Raw genomic sequence first — 20,153 nt, forward strand, 5'->3', positions numbered from 1 at the left:
TACTAGTTAAATTAATTTTACTAATGGTAGAAAAACGAGAACATCAAGAGGGTTTTTCATAACAAATTATTTTTAACTCATAATAACGTTTATCTTTCATGAAATACAAGTCTTTCTATCAATGGATCCCTTTAAGTAGTTTTTAAAGGTGCTGTTGGGGGCTTAGACTGGCTGTGAACACACCTGGGGGATAGGGTTACCACCTGTCCGGTTTTAGGACGGACACTCAGCCTTCTCAGTGATATGTCCGACAAAATCCATTAGCCGGAAGCCATTGTTCCGGCTTTTAAAGTAAATGGGGTGCGGTTCAGTTTATGTGATGCAACGCAGACATGCCAAAACAGCGGACATCTTTTAACATTGAATGGACAAAAGCAGTCGAGACTCGTTCCACGGTTTCTGCACGCTTTGCTGGTGTGACGTGGTCCAGAGCAGCAGGGGAAAAGCAACCGTAGAACGTCACGCGGAGAGCGCGTAACATGTAAGAATGAGCCGAGTTGCAGGTGCGGCGACATTGACAAAATTTGTTCGAGAACCGTCATTCGCCTCTGGATAACAAAATAACTGCAGCTGAACTTTGTAAAGTTGATCCTCTTATAAAGAGTTCACTTCTTTTAAGCAATTCAATGCTCACATTGTTTTGCAACAAGAAATTCTTGTTCTTAAGAATTTTGTTTGTTACAAATGTTCCTTGTTATTACCGTTGTTCTGATAAAATATCCTACACCAGCGAAACATTTACTAATGGCGAATTTGACATCCTAAGTACTACCGTGCGCTTTCAGCTTGTTTTGTTTGGATGCATACAGGAAGAACATACTAAAACATGGCTTAAGAAAATACTTAATAATATCGTAATAACGTAATAATATCAAATAAGTGTGGTTTAAATACACTACGTGACTAATGTGGCCAACAGATAAACACTTTGATTTACAGCTATCAGAGATAACACACATTAAAAGTATTTTTAAAGGCAAGTGGTCATCCGACTGGGGGAACTTGGCTGTTGGGCAGCTGCTTATGAATGATGACAATCCAGCACATTTTTGATCAATTAGTTTTTCTGTGTAACATACTTCTATGTAAATATCCATATTAACTCATTTGCTCCCAAAAACGTATAAATATGTTCTATTTTTAATTGCTTCAGTGTCCCAAAAACGTATTTCTACGTCTTTTGCATTTTTTTTTTTCACAATCTGCATCTATAGGTTCCCATGTATCTCAGATAGAATGCATAAAACTCAAAACCCATTTTAAAGCAATAAAACTGGCCACTGGAGGGCAGTAGCGCATTTGGTAAGACCCACAACACTATTCAACGGCAACCAACAGCCAAGCCGCAAAGCCAGGGAGAGGGTGGAAGACGACCGAATGGATGACAGGCGGCGGACGACCGAGCAGAACAACCAGTAGAACGCCCGGGATGCCAGGCGCTGGACGACCGAGCAGAACAACCAGGACCACTAGATGCCGTACAGTTCGTGCTGCTCGTCGAGCAGACCCCGCAGAGACAAAAAAAAATTCATCTTTTTGAAACAGGCGGCGATGAGGGAAAAGTTTAACCCGTTGTCGCGGCCAACACAACGTCATCTTTCAGTTAGTTATGTCTAAATAATTTGTTACTTTGCTGTCAAAAGCTCTATTTGTGTTGGTTTCTGTTTTTTTTGTAAAAGGAAAACATTATTAAGATGTTTGGGATGTAAATAAAGCAAAAAATAGCTGTTAAAGTCAAAGTTATGTTTGAAATGTATGCGTTCACAAAAAGCTCAATTTCTCTGGTTTTTCATCAGAAATTGGAAAAATGCTTAAACTAAGCTATTTTCTAATGCTGATTTCTAAAGAATGGAAAAATATATGAACTTACTTTTTTTCTGCTGAAAGAAGAGAGTCTAATCTTTCTTTTGGTGGGTTCCATGTTTATATAGCAATAGAACAGAATTTTCTGTGGCCTTGCAAAATCAGTCAAAATCCAGTAAAACAGCCGGGAGCGAAGGGCCTTGCTCCAGTGAAAATGGCTTGGAGTGAATGAGTTAAAAAGTGTACACCTGCGGCTTGTATGTGTATTTTTTTTTAATTGCATTTTATGATAATTTAGAGTTGCAGCTTAGTCGGGTGCACCCTATGGTACAGATTTTACAGCTTTAACTTAACGAAAAACGCCGTCACTAAGAGCTTAAGTTATACTACACAAACTTCTCTGTATAAGGTTGGTAGATACTTACTTTGAAAATGGTATATGAATAATTGGCTGGACTATGAAATAAAGTGTGAAGAGGAATATAATGAAGAACCGCTTGGTCGGTGACCAGAACTGCACACTTCAGGTGTGAACTTTTGCGTGCCAGACAGCTCATATGGTTCTTTACCATGAAAGAGCATTCGCTCGTTGTGATGATTGTGATTTTCATCAACAATCTCCTTCTGTCTGTGCGAGTACCGCTCCCGTAACTTCTTGTTCACCACCTTCTGAATCTGCACACACAACAATGATCCAAAAATGGGTTGCTATATGTATTTGACTTAAGGGACAGTACTTTAAAGTTGTTATGTTGTCAGCTAATGAGGTCCCTAAAGTGAGTGTTTTTGAGGTGTCACCTTGATGATGTTGTACTGGCTAAAGACGCCGCCGGCATTTCCGCCGTCACGGTGTTCTCTGATGGTGCTCTGCAGCTGAGGACACAATGAGTAGGATCAAGCATGCTTTTAACATATTAAAAAGGACATGGAACAAAAAACATGTAAATGAGATGCTAAATCTTTGCTTTGTGTTTGAACACTTGTTTTCGTTAGAAAAAAACTAAAATATCATTTGCATTTCTAATTAAAAGACAATGCTGAAAGTTAAACATTTTCTTTCAAAAGCCTCTTTACTGGCGGTTGATGATGCTGGTATTAATTAATAAAAACAAAAAGGGAAATTTTCTACTACACATGCTTCCAAGATGTTCTTTTTTCTACATGAGTGAAAGCAGAACAACAAAATTCCCAAACAATAGGAAACTATATACATTGTTGATAAAAAGTAAACGCAATGAAGTGGAAGTGTCAAATTTCAATATTTTCTTCATAATAGGACATAAATAACAAGTTCAAGCAACACTTGGTAACTTTTTAGTTTTAGTCGATTTCTGCGACGCCGGTGGACAAAAGTGGTAGTAGGCCTGAACGATATTGTAAAAAACTATTGCTGCAATTTTTGGGGGGTTTGCGATATATTGCGATATTATATTGCGATATTAAAAATTACTAGATGACTTGAATAGCTGTTTGGAATGACTTTGGATGACTCATCATGATCACAGTGTCCAGTATTCATCGTTTTTCGCGGTTAATAGGGACCAGAACCCGCCGCGATAAGTGAAAAACCGCGAAGTAGTGCATACCCCCACCCCCATTTTTTTGTGTGTGTGTGCGCTCAATGTATTTATTCAGATCTAGCACTGGAAAGGAATACATTTAAGACATGTTTTTCTTTTTTTAAGCACTTCAAATGTAATAATTATGATCAGTTTTAAACGTAACTGTCCCACCGAATCATTTTTAAACAAGGGTAAAGTACTGTAGTAGAAAAATGCTAGGCTTTATTAAATGCTTCTGTTTACCTAATATGGCTGTGACTCTTGGAGTGACATGTAGAAATTAAAAACTCTTCATAAATCATTTCTGGTGTTTATTTTATCATTGTCTCCATACCCCCTCCCCACCCCCCCAGACACACATTAATTCCAGCCCGCGCTTCCTTGCAGAAACTGTTTAACAGTTTACGATGATTGACAGATTGCTGCCCGTGTGAAGTCAGCTCCTTTGGCCAGATCAGAGCCATCGTTAACTTAAAAAAAAAAAAAAAAAAAAAAAAAAAAAAAAAAAAAAAAGAAAAAAACTATCACACGTCCTTGCGATGGGATTATCGCGCAGGCGCACATCGCGATGGCGATGTTTAAAGGATATATCGTTCAGGCTTAAGTGGTTGCGTTTTCCCTTAAGGAAGACACTTCCCATGAGGACCACTGCACACCCGCACAGTGTCGTAAAATCATCAATCAATCAAAATTCTCCTGGTCACCTGCAGATGGATTAAACAACATTTCTGTTTCCAGCAGCTGTGTGAAGGATGAATAGTAATAAGGTAATGAATCCAGTTGTGGCTAAACAACAGCACATGACGGTTAGCAACCGTGTGGCTTAGTGTGGCTGACCCCCCCCAACCCCACCCGAACTCATGGCGGGAGGGGGGCCCCTCACGCCAAAGAGTGAAAGCCGGGCCAATATTTATTCTGTATATCCGAGAAGCCTCCCTTTTTTCCTCCTCAGACATAACACTTTGTTGCTCCGCCATCTTTGCAGAATTCGCGGGAAAGCTTTCGCATCGACTTCAGTTTTTGTAATGAATGGGAAAAGGGGGAAGTGACGTATGCCGTAAAGAAGTCAGCACATTTGTTTTTTTTTTGTTTTTTTTGTGTGGCAGGGTTCCTGCCACCCTCCTCAAAGTTAATTAGTGCCAGTGAAAGCGATACAGACCCCCAGTCGACATATTAACATACATTTTATGAAAATATTTCATAAAGGTTGAAAAGTTAGCTAGTGTTGCTTTAAAAGTTTAAACAGAAAAAAATGTAGGAAACACATTGGCAAAATAAGTGGACAAAATCACTGCATTTCCTTTTATTCGCAAATTGTATAGCGTCCCAAATTTACGTGAAACTGGTTCGTAGATTATGAACAGAAGTTTTCAATGTGACTGCAACCCAGTGCACAAAGAGATGTCTATAAAGAAAGGGTTTTAAGACTTTATTCAATGTGCCTGTCAAGTCATTAGCCACAGTAAAAATGACAAGTAGAAGAGTTAGCAGTCGCAATAATGTTACCATATTAGCTGTTAGTGTGCAGAGTTTAATACTGCTATTACTCTTTCCCGTAGACAAGATGTCCAGTAGCACCACGTTGCCCCTTGCTGGTGGTTTTTGGTACAATGACAGCCTGCTGATTTAGTCAAAGAGAAAATTGGCGATCAAGAGTTGTGTGGTTTACTATGTTGTTCAGCTCAAACACACCATACAAAATAAGAACAGTAAGCAAACATGTGCCAATTAGTCTTCCTTATGTGTATGGCATGGGATTGAAATTTGCTCAACAGGGAACAAAACACTGAATCTGTTGCATGTTCAATCAGTCGCAAAAATGCAACATTCTGATATTGCATCAGATGAAAAAAATCTTTCATCCACCGCAGCAGGCTGCCATTTTGCCCAAACTACTGTGTCATCAACCTGTATTCATGCTAATAGGTCAATCTTTTTTGACTGGTTTTGTCATGTTACGTTATGTGTGTGTAAGGACTGTTATGATTCTAATTCCAGTTGACAGCAGAGTAACTACGAAATACCTGGGTAGACTGTTGAACTGCATGCCATGTTTAGTATTTATTTTTCCTCTAAGTAACTACGAAATACGTTGGTATACTGTTGAACTTCATGCCATGTTTAGTATATATATATATTTTTTTAATTTCAGAGGCAAATTAAGTACATTACCAATCCCTAATAAAACTCAGGAATGAAATGGTGAGTGCCAAGTGGCATCAGAGAGTGCAAAAAGACTTCACAGCACTCCAAATATTAAGGTCTCATTCACTTCTGAATGTATTCATTATTGTTAAAATCACTCATACTGATATTTGCTGTTTGCTTCAATTACTTCATTCATTGATACTTCCTTTACCTGAGCAGCTACTAGTATATAAGTATGAAGTGCAGTCAGAAACGCAAACAATATGGAGTGTACGGTAATTAAGCATATTAATGAGTAGGCACGCACAGGCACACACACTTGCCAAACAAATACTGTAATATAAGTATTGAAGATTCATCTGCATTTATATGCGCCAGTGTATGACTAACTGCATGCTTACTTCTTCCTCCACAGACTGAAACTCCTTGTCATCTGGGGCTAGATCAATCAGCACGGTGCCTTGGCTGGAGCAGTGGAATGTCAGGTAAGGGTTGGCACCTGCAAACAAAGATTCAGGCCAATCAAGTGATATAGAAACCCTACATACTGTACGCTATATCAATGTAAATGCAACTGTTAGGTTTGTTTCTGATTACTCCCCCCAGAGTCAAATGGAATAGGTTTGCAGCTCACCCGCGACCTTGAACATGATGAGTGTTAAAAAAATTGTAGCAAGGTTTTCAATGCTCTCGTATCGATGTCATGATATTCCGGAATGACTTTAATCCAAAACCTCGGTTAAGTTGTTGTTTCAAATGTACGTTTAAGGTCACCGTCATTTGCGATCTCTACACGCTGATCCTCCTGTTGCACAGACATGCTTGAATCACTCGGCTTATCAACAGACGGGTCACGAATCCACTCCTTCGCAGTTCGTGGGTCTTCCAGGTTGGAGGCTCATCTTCTGGCTCGTCAGGTGCACTTTTTACCGTAAAAAATATCTCCAAAGACATCTGTTTTCCAGTCATCTTCGCTCGTGTCGGGGCTAATTATTTCCGGGAACAAATGTGCTGCGCCTGCGGCCTTGTAATACGTTATTATCGAGGACAAACGCCCATAAATATATTATATACACAAAACAAGATGTACTGCTAGCAGTCCAATCAATGGATTTCTATGACGACATTCTAATCTATCCTGTAGTAATATATCTAGAGTAGACAGGGATATTGGTGTGTTAAACAGGGGCACAGGGTTAATTCGGCCAGAATGCTGTCATTAATAAATTATTATTTCTGTGCGGCCCGGTAGCAAATGCGCCACGGACTCGTACCGGTTCGCGGCCCGGCAGATGGGTACCCCTGCTGTAGAGAAGTGCAATTCCATTTAATTTGAATACTGAAAAAGAAGAAGAAAAAAGTTTCCAAGGGTCACATGTGCCCCCCTTGTCATCGTACCACGCCCTGCCAGGGGGTGGCGACCCAACTAATTGAAAAGGACTCCTTTAGGCTGATGTGCTGTGAGCACTTCTTGTCAAATGTATGTGTTGTCCCACCTTGCTGACCTCCCAGCAGCCGCTCGATGCCCTTGATGAGTTTGTGTCTGTGTCCGTAAGCATTGATCCCGATCTCCTTGAGTTCCTCATGGCCCATATCTGCCAGCACGTCCAATGAGATCTGTACATACGACAGATAAGAATTCCTATAACTTTTCTTGAAATCCACATTTTCACATGTACTGCATAAAGCCACATAAAAACCAGCTTAACTATAAATCCTCAGTATTCAAATAATAGGCTTGAGCATATATCTTTAAACAATACTAGAATAAAACAGGTCGTTTGTCACATTTATGATTTTTTTAACTGCCTGTAAACCTGGAAATGTTAGGGCAGGAACTATGATCCATAAAAACAAGCCGAAAACTTTGGTTAAAAAAAAAAAAAAAAAAGATGTTATACAACAAGATATCATCCAAAGAAGGCAGTAGACATTAATTGGCTAGGCAATCAGAGTTCTATTGCAGAGATAATGGCTGACAAATATTCATGAGAGTGCGTCCAGCACTACCCGCAGAAAAGGTTAATGAATGCATGGCAGTCATAGAGCACCGGATCAAAGCGAAAGTGAAGTTTTCAAGTTTGTTCAGTTGAAGTGCAGTGGTAAGGTGAGTGAACTATCCAATTTAAATTGCAACCTTAATCTACTCTTGTCTTGTTCGCAGTCATCAATGTTTGCAGGCCTAAAGCGGTGGCCTGAATGCACAAACGTGTTGAGAAAAACTTGAGGAGAAACAGACATTCGTCTCTGAATGAAGTGAAAGACAGATTGTTCCAATGAAAATCGCTAAATGAATACGCCTAAAGGAAAACTTTGTTATATACGGTGCAAAATTTTATAAAATTTGTGTGAATATTATTTGCTACCCAGTGATTTGACAGTTTTGGTCTGATCAACAGTAAACGACTTGACTGAGTATCAAGTGTAGTTAAAGGTTTTGCATGCCCAGTCAAGTGTGAAGAGCAGTACAAGTACATAAGGGCAAGCATATCAAGATAGAAGAAAATATTCAGTTACATTTCCAATCTTCTACAAAGATCTTTTAACAAGATTTGTGGCAAGGAGTGGTTTTTGGGGAATTTGGTCCATTGATCCGACAGGAACACGTCCATTTTTTCAACAGGTTCGATATTTTGGCTCAAAACTTCCACAGCAAATTAACCAAGAATGCTTTAAAGGTCTATGCAGCCAAAGTACCTTCCAGAAAGTTTGAAATATAAAAGGGCAAAAGATTTTTTTTTTTTGCTAGGAGAGTCAATGATTGTGTAGTTCTTCCGTTGCTTGTCTTGGCAGTTGAAAAGGAGTATAATCCATAAAGAGTGCCTATATTCTTAGCTACTTTCACCAGTTTCGAGTGTATGAGCGTTTATGTGCTGTACGCGTGATGCTACATTCGTCACACAATAGCTGCACTTCTAAACAGTGCCATTTTATGTGTTTAATCTAGGGTTGTCAAAATTATTGCGTTAACGGGCGTTAATTGTTTTAATTAATCACGTTAAAATATTTGACGCAATTAACGCACATGCCCCGCTCAGACAGATTTAAATGACAGTACAGTGAAATGCCCACATGTTAATTGTGTTTAATGGAGTTTTGCTGCCCTCTGGTGGCGCTTGGGTGCGACTGATTTTATAGGCTTCAGCACCCATGAGCATTGTTTAAGTAATTATTGACATCAACAATGGCGGGCTACTAGTTTATTTTTTGATTGAAATTTTTACAAATTTTATTAAAACAAAAACATTAAGAGGGGTTTTAATATAAAATTTCTATAACTTGTTCTAACATTTATCTTTTAAGAACTACAAGTCTTTCTATCCATGGATCGCTTTAACAGACTTAATAATGTTAATGCCATCTTGTTGATTTATTTTTATAATAAACAAATACAGTCCCTATGTACCGTATGTTGAATGTATATATCCATCTTGTGTCTTATGTTTCCATTCCAACAATAATTTACAGAAAAATATAGCATATTTTATAGATGGTTTGAATTGCGATTAATTGCGATTAATTATGATTAATTAATTTTTAAGCTGTAATTAACTCAATTAAAAATTTTAATCGTTTGACAGCCCTAGTTTAATCATTATTTTCTCCATTACTGGAGTTCTAAGATATGCATGATTTGCATGCTTAAATACTTTGTGCAACCATAATTCACAAGAAGGTCACATGTACTATGTGTTGTGTGGACGATTTTTAGGTCAACGATGATTAATCAACTATCAAACTAGTTGTCGATTCATTTGATGATTGATAAGTTGTTGATAAGACGATTAATCCTGGTAACCGTAGTTGGACGACATGAGGGTGCATTGAAGTAAACCATAAATATGACGTGGCTCACAACTAGGCATGTGCCTGTATCAGATTTTGACCGTATGATAACCTTAAGCAAAAATACCACGGTTTCACGTCATCACAGTATATCAAATATAGCTTTCAAATGTGGTATTTTGAGATGTATGGGTTAAAAAAACTGTTTTCCATTGAACAGGATTTTTTTCCCCACAACGTATTTGCAAATTGAAAATGAAATAAATAGAGCTGATAGACAAAACCCACAGCCACAGCTGAAGTTGCTCAACATTAGAACAAGAACCTTTGGTAATATAGAACTGGACTTAAATAATATATGATCAAATTGATTTTATGTAAAACACATACAACTACTACTATTCATAATTAGTTGAATATTAATGGAAAGCGAGAGTAAGAGACAGAGCGCGTGTGTATGACTCGAATCATTATTTACACATCAAACACACAAACCCTCTCTTAGCAAAGTCAGCAGAGAGAAACACCATAGACTGTATTATGAAAATGTTATTTTGATAAGAGGTTTACAATGGCGGAAGACTTTACAAAAGTAGGCGAATGGTCGAGAAGAAACTACTGGTTAGCCAGCTTGGCATGTTAACTTGCCACGTTATCTGCCTCTTTAACAAGTTTACGTTGTAGAGGTGGGAATCTTTGGGCACCTAACGATTCGATTACAATTACACCCCCCCCCCCCCCCCTCACTTTTAATGTTTTGCACATTAGTTCCAAAATTGTTCAAAAATCCTCTCAGGCTAAACGAAACTACTATTTCATTATCAAGTTAACAGTTAATAACAGTAAATAAAATACTCAAGTCCCCATTCTGTATCAGTAGCTTGAAACTACATTCAATTAATTTAATGCTGTGAATCAACCGGTAAAGTTGTTAAAATTGCTCCCATTATTCCATAATTTCCCTTATGTCTACTTTCAACATGTCAAAGTTTTAAAACTGTTTAATAATTTAAAGATAGATTAAAGTTAAGATTTTTCCCATTTAGAAGTATTTTAGATAAAATGTTAATTAGGTTCGCTACAACAGAGCCTTCTAGAGAAGTCTACTGCTTTAAGATGGCGGCAGTTTACTAACTCTGGCAAGTCTGTCATTTGGCATCTAGTTCTACATATATGTGATATCTACCGTAGCCGTATGTTTGTAGCAACTAACAACTGGGCATTGTGTGTAGCGGCTGTCTGCTGCAGTCAGGTACTATTGTTTTTTTTTTTTTTATCTAGCGGTATGAGTTGAACATACAGTGCCTTGCAAAAGTATTCGGCCCCCTTGAACCTTGCAACCTTTCGCCACATTTCAGGCTTCAAACATAAAGATATAAAATTTTAATTTTTTTGTCAAGAATCAACAACAAGTGGGACACAATCGTGAAGTGGAACAAAATTTATTGGATCATTTAAACTTTTTTAACAAATAAAAAACTGAAAAGTGGGGCGTGCAATATTATTCGGCCCCCTTGCGTTAATACTTTGTAGCGCCACCTTTTGCTCCAATTACAGCTGCAAGTCGCTTGGGGTATGTTTCTATCAGTTTTGCACATCGAGAGACTGACATTCTTGCCCATTCTTCCTTGCAAAACAGCTCGAGCTCAAGAGGTTGGATGGAGAGTGTTTGTGAACAGCAGTCTTCAGCTCTTTCCACAGATTCTCCTTTGGATTCAGGTCTGGACTTTGACTTGGCCATTCTAACACCTGGATACGTTTATTTTTGAACCATTCCATTGTAGATTTGGCTTTATGTTTTGGATCATTGTCCTGTTGGAGGATAAATCTCCGTCCCAGTCTCAGGTCTTGTGCAGATACCAACAGGTTTTCTTCCAGAATGTTCCTGTATTTGGCTGCATCCATCTTCCCGTCAATTTTAAACATCTTCCCTGTCCCTGCTGAAGAAAAGCAGGCCCAAACCATGATGCTGCCACCACCAGGTTTGACAGTGGGGATGGTGTGTTCAGGGTGATGAGCTGTGTTGCTTTTACGCCAAACATATCGTTTTGCATTGTGGCCAAAAAGTTCCATTTTGGTTTCATCTGACCAGAGCACCTTCTTCCACATGTTTGGTGTGTCTCCCAGGTGGCTTGTGGCAAACTTTAAACGAGACTTTTTGTGGATATCTTTGAGAAATGGCTTTCTTCTTGCCACTCTTCCATAAAGGCCAGATTTGTGCAGTGTACGACTGATTGTTGTTCTATGGACAGACTCTCCCACCTCAGCTGTAGATCTCTGCAGTTCATCCAGAGTGATCATGGGCCTCTTGGCTGCATCTCTGATCAGTTTTCTCCTTGTTTGAGAAGAAAGTTTGGAAGGACGGCCGGGTCTTGGTAGATTTGCAGTGGTCTGATGCTCCTTCCATTTCAATATGATGGCTTGCACAGTGCTCCTTGAGATGTTTAAAGCTCGGGAAATCTTTTTGTATCCAAATCCGGCTTTAAACTTCTCCACAACGGTATCTCGGACCTGCCTGGTGTGTTCCTTGGCTTTCATAATGCTCTCTGCACTTTAAACAGAACCCTGAGACTATCACAGAGCAGGTGCATTTATACGGAGACTTGATTACACACAGGTAGATTCTATTTATTATCATCGGTCATTTAGGACAACATTGGATCATTCAGAGATCCTCGCTGAACTTCTGGAGTGAGTTTGCTGCACTGAAAGTAAAGGGGCCGAATAATATTGCACGCCCCACTTTTCAGTTTTTTATTTGTTAAAAAAGTTTAAATTATCCAATAAATGTTGTTCCACTTCACGATTGTGTCCCACTTGTTGTTGATTCTTGACAAAAAAATAACATTTCATATCTTTATGTTTGAAGCCTGAAATGTGGCGAAAGGTTGCAAGATTCAAGGGGGCCGAATACTTTTGCAAGGCACTGTAATATTTACTCTCGGTCCGTTCCTCATTGCGTCGCGAAGACCGCGCTGACTGTGTTTTAGTTCGGCTTTACCTCGTATAATTCAATAATCAGAATTTGGATGTTTGTGAATGGTTCTCGAATCTTCCACGTCCGAATCGCGACTAATCTAAGAATCGGAAATTTCGCACGCTTCCAGTTATAGTATTTGTTTTACCATCATTAGACACACTAAACACGCTGGAGTGAACTCCTGTAACTGGTGGGAAACATTCATGGCAGCGTTTACTTATTTTAAATTTTGTGTAATGTGATGGATGATGGTCACTAAATGTGAAATTATGTTAGAGTTCCTGCTGTCCTTCCTCCTCTAAGCCACGGTTTCTTTTCGGTAGCCAAAGTACACCCATACTAGCGACTTTGTCCTTTTTGAGGGGGGAAAAAGCTCTGGTGTAGTGTCACCGACAGACACAGGAAAGAACAACAACCGGAGGGGGAGGGATGAGGGCTGCCGCTCCAAGCCACGGATTTCTTGCTGCATTTTTGGGAAATATAAAATAGCTCATACCATATTACGATATGACTGAAAATTATAGTGGTTTTGAAACAGTGACGTTTTCATACCACGGTAAATCTTGAAACCGGTAACCGGCACATACTTACTCAGAAAAAGATTAATTTGAAACCTCGGGTGTAGTGTTTGAGAGTTAACAAGCTTCACATTTTTATATTTCAGCCAACCATAAAGCGCATTAATGTTTTAAAAGCATATGAAATGAACATATACAGTGTGAATGTAAATCCTTCCAGATTGGACTAATTGTTTTTTTTCCTGCAAAATATTCTTTTCTCCTCACAAACAACACAACTCTCCACCAAAACACTGAATATCAATGCAGACTTGCTTCCCTTAAGGGGAATTAGGAGAAACACACAGGCTGCATATTGCATTCACTTCTGACTTCAGTCCCTGGACTTGAGCCAGCTGTCACTTTCAATTTGTCTTTCTGCTCTTCTCCTTCTCTCTGTCTGCTCCCTGGTCTCCATCTCCCTCCCCCTCTCTCTGCTTGCTTTATCTTCAGTTGTTGACAATGCCTCACTTTTTTGCACTCATTCCTTTAACCAACCAATTCTTTTCATCTTGATTTCCTTTGGGAAACAAAAGTGGTGTGTACCTGTTCTCTTTGGAAGATGTCACGGAGGTGTTCAAGTCCAAGACTCTTTAAAAACTGGTTTATGGTCATGTCTAGTAGAGCTGGAAAAGGTGGCAAGATGACAGCAATAAGTTCATAAAGTCCCAAACCTGAAAATGTGTGTTTTTGTATACTGTACATACTCTCTCCTTCCTTCCTGTCTGAACCAGATGCTCCTCCATCTGCTGTCCCAGTGGCGCCACCTACTGTGATGTCCCCGAGGGGTGTGGTCAGGTTATCGATGCTGCTGGCAGCAGACAGGCAAGACGACGGCGATGGCGAGGGAGAAATGACCACACCCCCTGTGGCGCCTCCTGTTACCACACTGGCACTCACCTGGAGATGGAAATCGTAGGATTCGGGTACTACAAATGCAAAATAATGATGGTGCAAAGATAACACTAACCACAGTGGCCTGTGGTTTCAGGCAGCTGGGCAAGGCATCTGGTGGCATAGCATCTATCAGCAACGCTCTAATATCATCAGCCTGTAACAGACAAATTCATTGGATCATAATGGTACATTTACCAAGAGCAGTCTATCATCAATTTTCAATTATCATGAAGATTATTGGGAGAAATCGAAGTCAATCTCGAGTGAAGTACTTTTTTCAGAATGTTACCTAAATAATGTAAATTAAAGCCAAATGGCATTAATAAAGGCACCCAGAACTTAATAATCGATCGAGCTAATGGTAGTCCCCGGGTTATGACGTACCTGACTTACATGATTTCGACTTTCCGACACCGGAGTCTCGTCCGCTATTTTGTCTCGTTTTTATTTTTTTTATTTTTATTTTTTAAATAATGTTGACTTTTGTTTTGTGATGCATGCCTTTATTTTGGCACAGGAAGCATAGAGCAGGCAGTACTTCCACGCGCGAGTAAGAGCGCATGTACACACGAAGAAGAACGTATTTGCGCACACGAAGAAGAGCGCATACGCACACACGAAGTAGGGCGCAGCCAAGAGGGGGTGGGGTGGGGATGGGGGGAGCCTGCACGCACATTTGTTGCTTGTGACGCATCCACAGAGGCAACACCTTTTGTACTGATTATTGTGCGTTTTCAATTGTGGTTGAATACTTGGGGCGAGTTTATGTGATTGTTTTTGATGATGTGCCGACGCTAACTGAAACATGCTAATCGTTTGTGTGGATTGTTATTGCTGTATCAGCAGCTACAGTAGTTATAAACGCAAATTTGAATTGCTGTTATTGAAACTGATCTACCTAGGACTGAACGCCAACGTCTTGGCGAGGACGGTAAAATGATGTAAACCGTATTTTTCGGACTATACGTCGCACCAGAATATAAGTCGCACCAGCCAAAACATGCGCAATGAAAAGGAAAAAAAAAACATATACAAGTCGCACCGGAGTATAAGTTGCATTTTTTGGGGGAAATTTATTTGATAGAATCCAACAGACATGTCATCTTGAAAAGGAATTTGAAATACAATAGAGAACAACAGGCTTAATAGGTGTACGGTATGCTAACATTACATGACGCTAGAAGTTAGATCGGGCCTAAAAAATCCAGCCCGACCCGAACGGCCCGCGGGTATTACAGCCAGCCAATTACCTTGTTTTGCTTGCCCGAGCCCGAATAAACCCAAAATTTTTTATTTGTGAGGACTCAGGAGAAGGTGGAAATGCGGGGATGCGATGCGTGGTTGCGTTTTGTGTGATCACGTTTGTGATGATGCCGGTGTATATATGCATAATAATAAATTAAAGCCTGTCTTTTGTAATGAATCCTCCCAGTTAAACAAGACTGTAAGATGAATATTCAATAAACATTTAAATCTTTTCTATTTGTGTGTCTGTTCTAACAGGTGGATAGTGGATTTTACATTTATTTTAATCTCCTCGAGTTGGCAGAAAAAAACAAGTTTTCTCAATGTTTAAATAGTCTACATATTTTTATGATCATTATAAATGCATTTACACAACGAAATAACGCTGGAAAAGTTTGTTAAATATATTTCTCGTATGAGACCAAAGCGCCACATTCGTTTACATTCAGCGAAGCAGACACAGTTTTCCGTATAGCACCTTCAACAATCAATTTGAATCCTTTCCATATCCCACTCCTACCGCAGTTGTTTCCTTTAAATTCCCCTGTATTTAGTTTTTTTCACTCCTATAGCTGCTCCATATCGAAAAGGAAATACCAGGATGCGCGCGGGAGGGGAAGCTTGAAATGAGAGCGAGGCCACTGCGTTCATGTCCGCAGACATGCACAGCGCCTTCTCGGTTTTATCCAATTTATTTATTTTATTTAACGCCCATACATTGTTTTAGTATAAATATTTGGATGTATATTTATTTCAAAAAAAGATAGCGAGAGAGAAGTCGGCCCAACCCGACCGCAAATAATCACACATAAGTCGCTTCAGAGTATAAGAAGCACCCTCTGCCAAACTATGAAAAAAAACAGTGACTTATAGTCCGAAAAAATACGGTAATACATGTTTTTGGTTATTTTGGTGATTTGGAGGGTATTTAAAGGGTTAATTCTGACTTTTGCGGCAATTCGAATACTCGTTCATAACCCGAGGACTATCTGTATTCTTTTATAAGGTTCAGTTCGTTATGGTATAGAGCAGAACAAACTATCTTGAGCCATTCATGTAGGATGGTGAGGTTTCAGAAAGGTACTGTCCGACTACGACGAGTTTCATACTGTTGCCAAGTCTAGAGGCGTTTGTCCTTCCTGGTTCTTCATGGTGGGATCAGCTCCATGGGCCAAAAGCAGAGCACAAAGCTGCGTTCTTCCCTTCTGCGCAGCCTCATGGAGTGGTGTAAATGCCCATTTGTCTGTGGCGTTAACGCATGTGTTGTACTTAATGAGAAGGGCTGCTATGTCCACATGCTGGATGTGATGATAGACACAAAAAGAGAGGACAGAAAGGACAGATGAAGATTAGTTCAGTTCAGTTCACTTTATTGGATGTCCCTTGTAGGACGATTTGTTTACGCAACACGTCACAGACACACCATAGAACAACATAGCCCTGCGCTAGATGTTCCAAATACACAGATACATGGAAAAATAAAGTGCTTACTATTTTGTGGCAGTGTAATACTGCATAACTCTAGGGAACATATGTACAGAAATATAAATTATAATGTATAGAAGTATAGGAAATGAATAGAAGGTATAAAATAATTATAAAGTACAGTGCTACCTCTACATACGAAGTTAATTCGTTCCAAGACCTTGTTTGTAATTTGAAATGGTCGTATGTCGAGCAGGATTTTCCCATAGGAATACATTAAAATTCCATTAATTCGTTCCACACCCAAAAACCTACACTAAATCCATAATAAATACTGCTGGTACAATTATTATAAATGGCAATTAAACATAGCAAAATAAATAAGTTATTAATAAAAATCAGAATAATATAATAATGATAATAATAATATTAATAATAATAATAATAAAATAAAAATGATTCCGTTAATAATGTAACAAATTGGATTCTAATGTGGCGGACACTTTTTCCTGTACCTGAATGCACCGCGGGGCTGACGTCACAGTGAGATAGGTCAGTGCGGTAGAGATAATACTTTCGTTTTCTTGAGAGCACAGTCAACTGCAGAGGGCAATGGGCGTTTTGTGTTGAATAAGTTCTTAATTATAAAAACGTGATGAAGCTGGCGATTTCTTTGGCGATGTTACCACAATAATAATTGTCACCTTAACTTATAAAGACTGGCAAACGGTGGTCGGAAGAGGACCGTGGAGCTGTATTGTTGAGCCAGCTCAGGGATGCGCACCCCACGCTCATATTTTTCTATAGTTTGCATCTTCATTTCAAAGGTAAGCATCACTTTTTTCCTTGTTTCACCAACTGTACCAACTTTTTGGAAACCTGTGTTGATTTCTCACACAAGAAAATCCGCCGTGAGTTCGTTTGCGTTGCTGTCGTGTCGTCGTATTTCGAGCATGTCGTCGGATGTAGAAACAAATGGCGCGTCAAATTTTACGTCGGATGTCAAAAAGATCGGGTGTCGAAGCGATCGTATGTCGAGGTACCACTGTATATCCAATATGACTGCTATCATTTCAGAGGAAGTTTCAACAAACCCTCCTTGCTAATATTTTTCAAGTGATTTCATGCTTTATCGTCAAAGGCCCTCATTGGCTTCTAACTCATTTTCCTTGGAGTTAGAACAAATTTAGAGCAATTTACTTAAGAACAGTGCATTTATTTCCATGTTTAAGTAGTTATTCGGCACATCAACTTTGCACTAAGCTTGGCCATGCACGTTTTATGGGTGCCGCCATCTCGCAACACCCGCCACTGAAGTCATTCTTCAATTAAGCTCTTTTAATGTAGCTTCCAGCAACACATTAATGTATTGGTCAGGGGTAAAAAACCTAAAATGTTGAAGGAGCCATATTGGACAGAAAAAAAGAAACAATTATGTCTGGAGCCGCCCAAAAATAAAAGCCTTAAATAAATTGAATTAACCCTTAAATACCCGCAACAGGAAGCAATTATCAGAGAATCCAAAATGAAAAATAAGGTCCAAATGAAACCTTTTTTTCTAATTTGTAAAAAGAAAAGTCAAAATGAATATGTGTAATAAGCGCTTTGATATCTACAACCCTTGCTAAATCCTGTTTGTTTTTCTCATGGAACCTGCAGATGCATGTGTTGAAATGCATCCATCATTTTTTTTCCCCAAAAAGAATTGTCAAAATTCTGAATTATTCTCAAAATCATGAAATTTTAGGTGTCTCAAATGTGATACGTTTGGCAATAAAGGATAGAATAGAATTCATAAAAGCAACACATGCTGTATTTATCTATATTAGCAATATTAGCCTACTACCAAAATGACTAACTTGGCTACAAGTACATGATTAGCCTTTATGATTACCGTATTTTCCACACTATAAGGCGAACCTGAAAGCCTTCAATTTTCCCAAAAGCTGACAGTGCGCCTTAAAATCTGATGCGCCTTATATGTGGATCAATATTGGTTAATCATGGCATGACATTCAATTTAGCTCAGCTCCATCTTGTGGCTGCATAACGCAACGCAAATCACTACTACTACATTCATTGAAGGTGTGCCTTATACTCCGATGGGCCGTATAGTGCAGAAAATAGGGCTGTCAAAATTAACGCGTTAACGGGCGTTAATTAATTTTTTAAATTAATCACGTTAAAATATTTGACGCAATTAACGCAGATGTCCCGCTCAGACAGATTTAAATGACAGTACAGTGAAACGCTCCCTTGTTGTTATGGAGTTTTACCGCCCTCTGCTGGCGCTTGGGTACATGACCATCTCCCATATTGCCTCAAAAAGATTACAATGGGGCCGTTTATGGACATTAAGAGTGAAGAGAATGCCACCGGCCGCGTGGGGGCAGCGCCGTTCCATACTCATGTTATTTCTTCTCAACGTGGGAGAATTAGTAGTTGTGAGACGTCTATGCTGTATTCACAATGCAATGCAAATTGCTATTTGTGCTCCACACATATTTCGGTAAGTTTTCTTTCTTTTAATGGCAATTATGTGTCTCTTGTTGTATTTTGGGTAAGATATGTACAGATATATGTTATACAGTAAAGGCGAGTGGACACAGGCGTTCTTTGGACCGCGCCGTTTATTGGCGACTCCTTCACAACAAACATACAGTGGGGAGAACAAGTATTTGATACACTGCCAATGGGAAAACCCATCAGCAGTGTATCAAATACTTGTTCTCCTCACTGTAAGTATCGTTTAGTGAAAGCACAACAAAAATAATATTCCTATTTCTCCCAAAAAAAATAATGTTTACAAAAAGAGAAGCACTTCAGTCTATAGTAATGAGGCCCTATTCTGACATAGTTTAACAACAACGCAAAATGAACTGGCATTCCATATCAAAATAGCTATGCAAAATACACGTAAAACTTAGACTTTGGTCAGTCTATTTTTATTATTGTTATTTTTATTCTTATTATTATATTAACTCTACTTTTGATTGAAAATTTTACAAATTTTATTAAAACGAAAACATGAAGAGGGGTTTTAATATAAAATTGCTATAACTTGTAACTATAACATTTATCGTTTAAGAACTACAAGTCTTTCTATCCGTGGATCACTTTAACAGAAAGAATGTTAATGCCATTTGTGGATTTATTGTTACAATAAACAAATACAGTACTTATGTACAGTATGTTGTATGTATATATCCGTCGTGTGTCTTTCCATTCCAACAATAATTTACAGAAAAATATGGCATATTTTAGAGATGGTTTGAATTGCGATTAATTGCGATTAATTACGATTAATTAATTTTTAAGCTGTAATTAACTCGATTAAAAATTTTAATCGTTTGACAGCCCTAGCAGAAAATATGGTAAATGTTTATTTTCCCTGCAATGCATCCTATAGAGAAAGGCGCACCACTTCACTACTCTGCTGTAAGATGCCGCCTCATGTTTAACTTCATTGTAATATTAATGAATTAGAAGAACGTTTGTGTCATGTTTGTCCTCCTACAGAAACCATATCAAAACTAAAAATGTATTTCCCTACCCCTTTTTTTTCCATTTTTAAACATTTTTGAAAAAGCTCCAGGGAGCCACTAGGGCCGAGCTAAAGAGCCGCAGGTTGCTGACCCACAGTTTAAGTTGATGTCATTCTTTACCTTGTGGGGGGAGACTGGCAGTGTATTGCGGAGTTAAGTGTAGTTCAGTTGAGATATTGAAATTTTGTACTGTAGATGAGTGATA

General features: G+C 38.9%; 1 protein-coding gene across 3 annotated transcripts in view; it reads right to left on the reverse strand.

Moving 5' to 3' along the window:
- Positions 1-20,153, reverse strand: part of tnksa (tankyrase, TRF1-interacting ankyrin-related ADP-ribose polymerase a) — a 149,295-nt gene that overhangs the window by 9,072 nt on the left and 120,070 nt on the right. For all 3 annotated transcript variants that reach the window (XM_057818164.1, XM_057818163.1, XM_057818165.1), the window contains 8 exons: positions 16,088-16,276; positions 13,807-13,887; positions 13,544-13,736; positions 13,383-13,462; positions 7,010-7,130; positions 5,915-6,012; positions 2,602-2,676; positions 2,373-2,478 (listed from right to left, as the gene is read on the reverse strand). In XM_057818164.1, coding sequence (XP_057674147.1) covers positions 2,373-2,478; positions 2,602-2,676; positions 5,915-6,012; positions 7,010-7,130; positions 13,383-13,462; positions 13,544-13,736; positions 13,807-13,887; positions 16,088-16,276 — 943 coding nt within the window. The remainder of the gene's footprint in view (positions 1-2,372; positions 2,479-2,601; positions 2,677-5,914; positions 6,013-7,009; positions 7,131-13,382; positions 13,463-13,543; positions 13,737-13,806; positions 13,888-16,087; positions 16,277-20,153) is intronic.

The sequence above is a fragment of the Corythoichthys intestinalis genome, chromosome 17 (genome assembly GCF_030265065.1).
Source record: "Corythoichthys intestinalis isolate RoL2023-P3 chromosome 17, ASM3026506v1, whole genome shotgun sequence".
Taxonomy (NCBI): Eukaryota; Metazoa; Chordata; class Actinopteri; order Syngnathiformes; family Syngnathidae; genus Corythoichthys; species Corythoichthys intestinalis.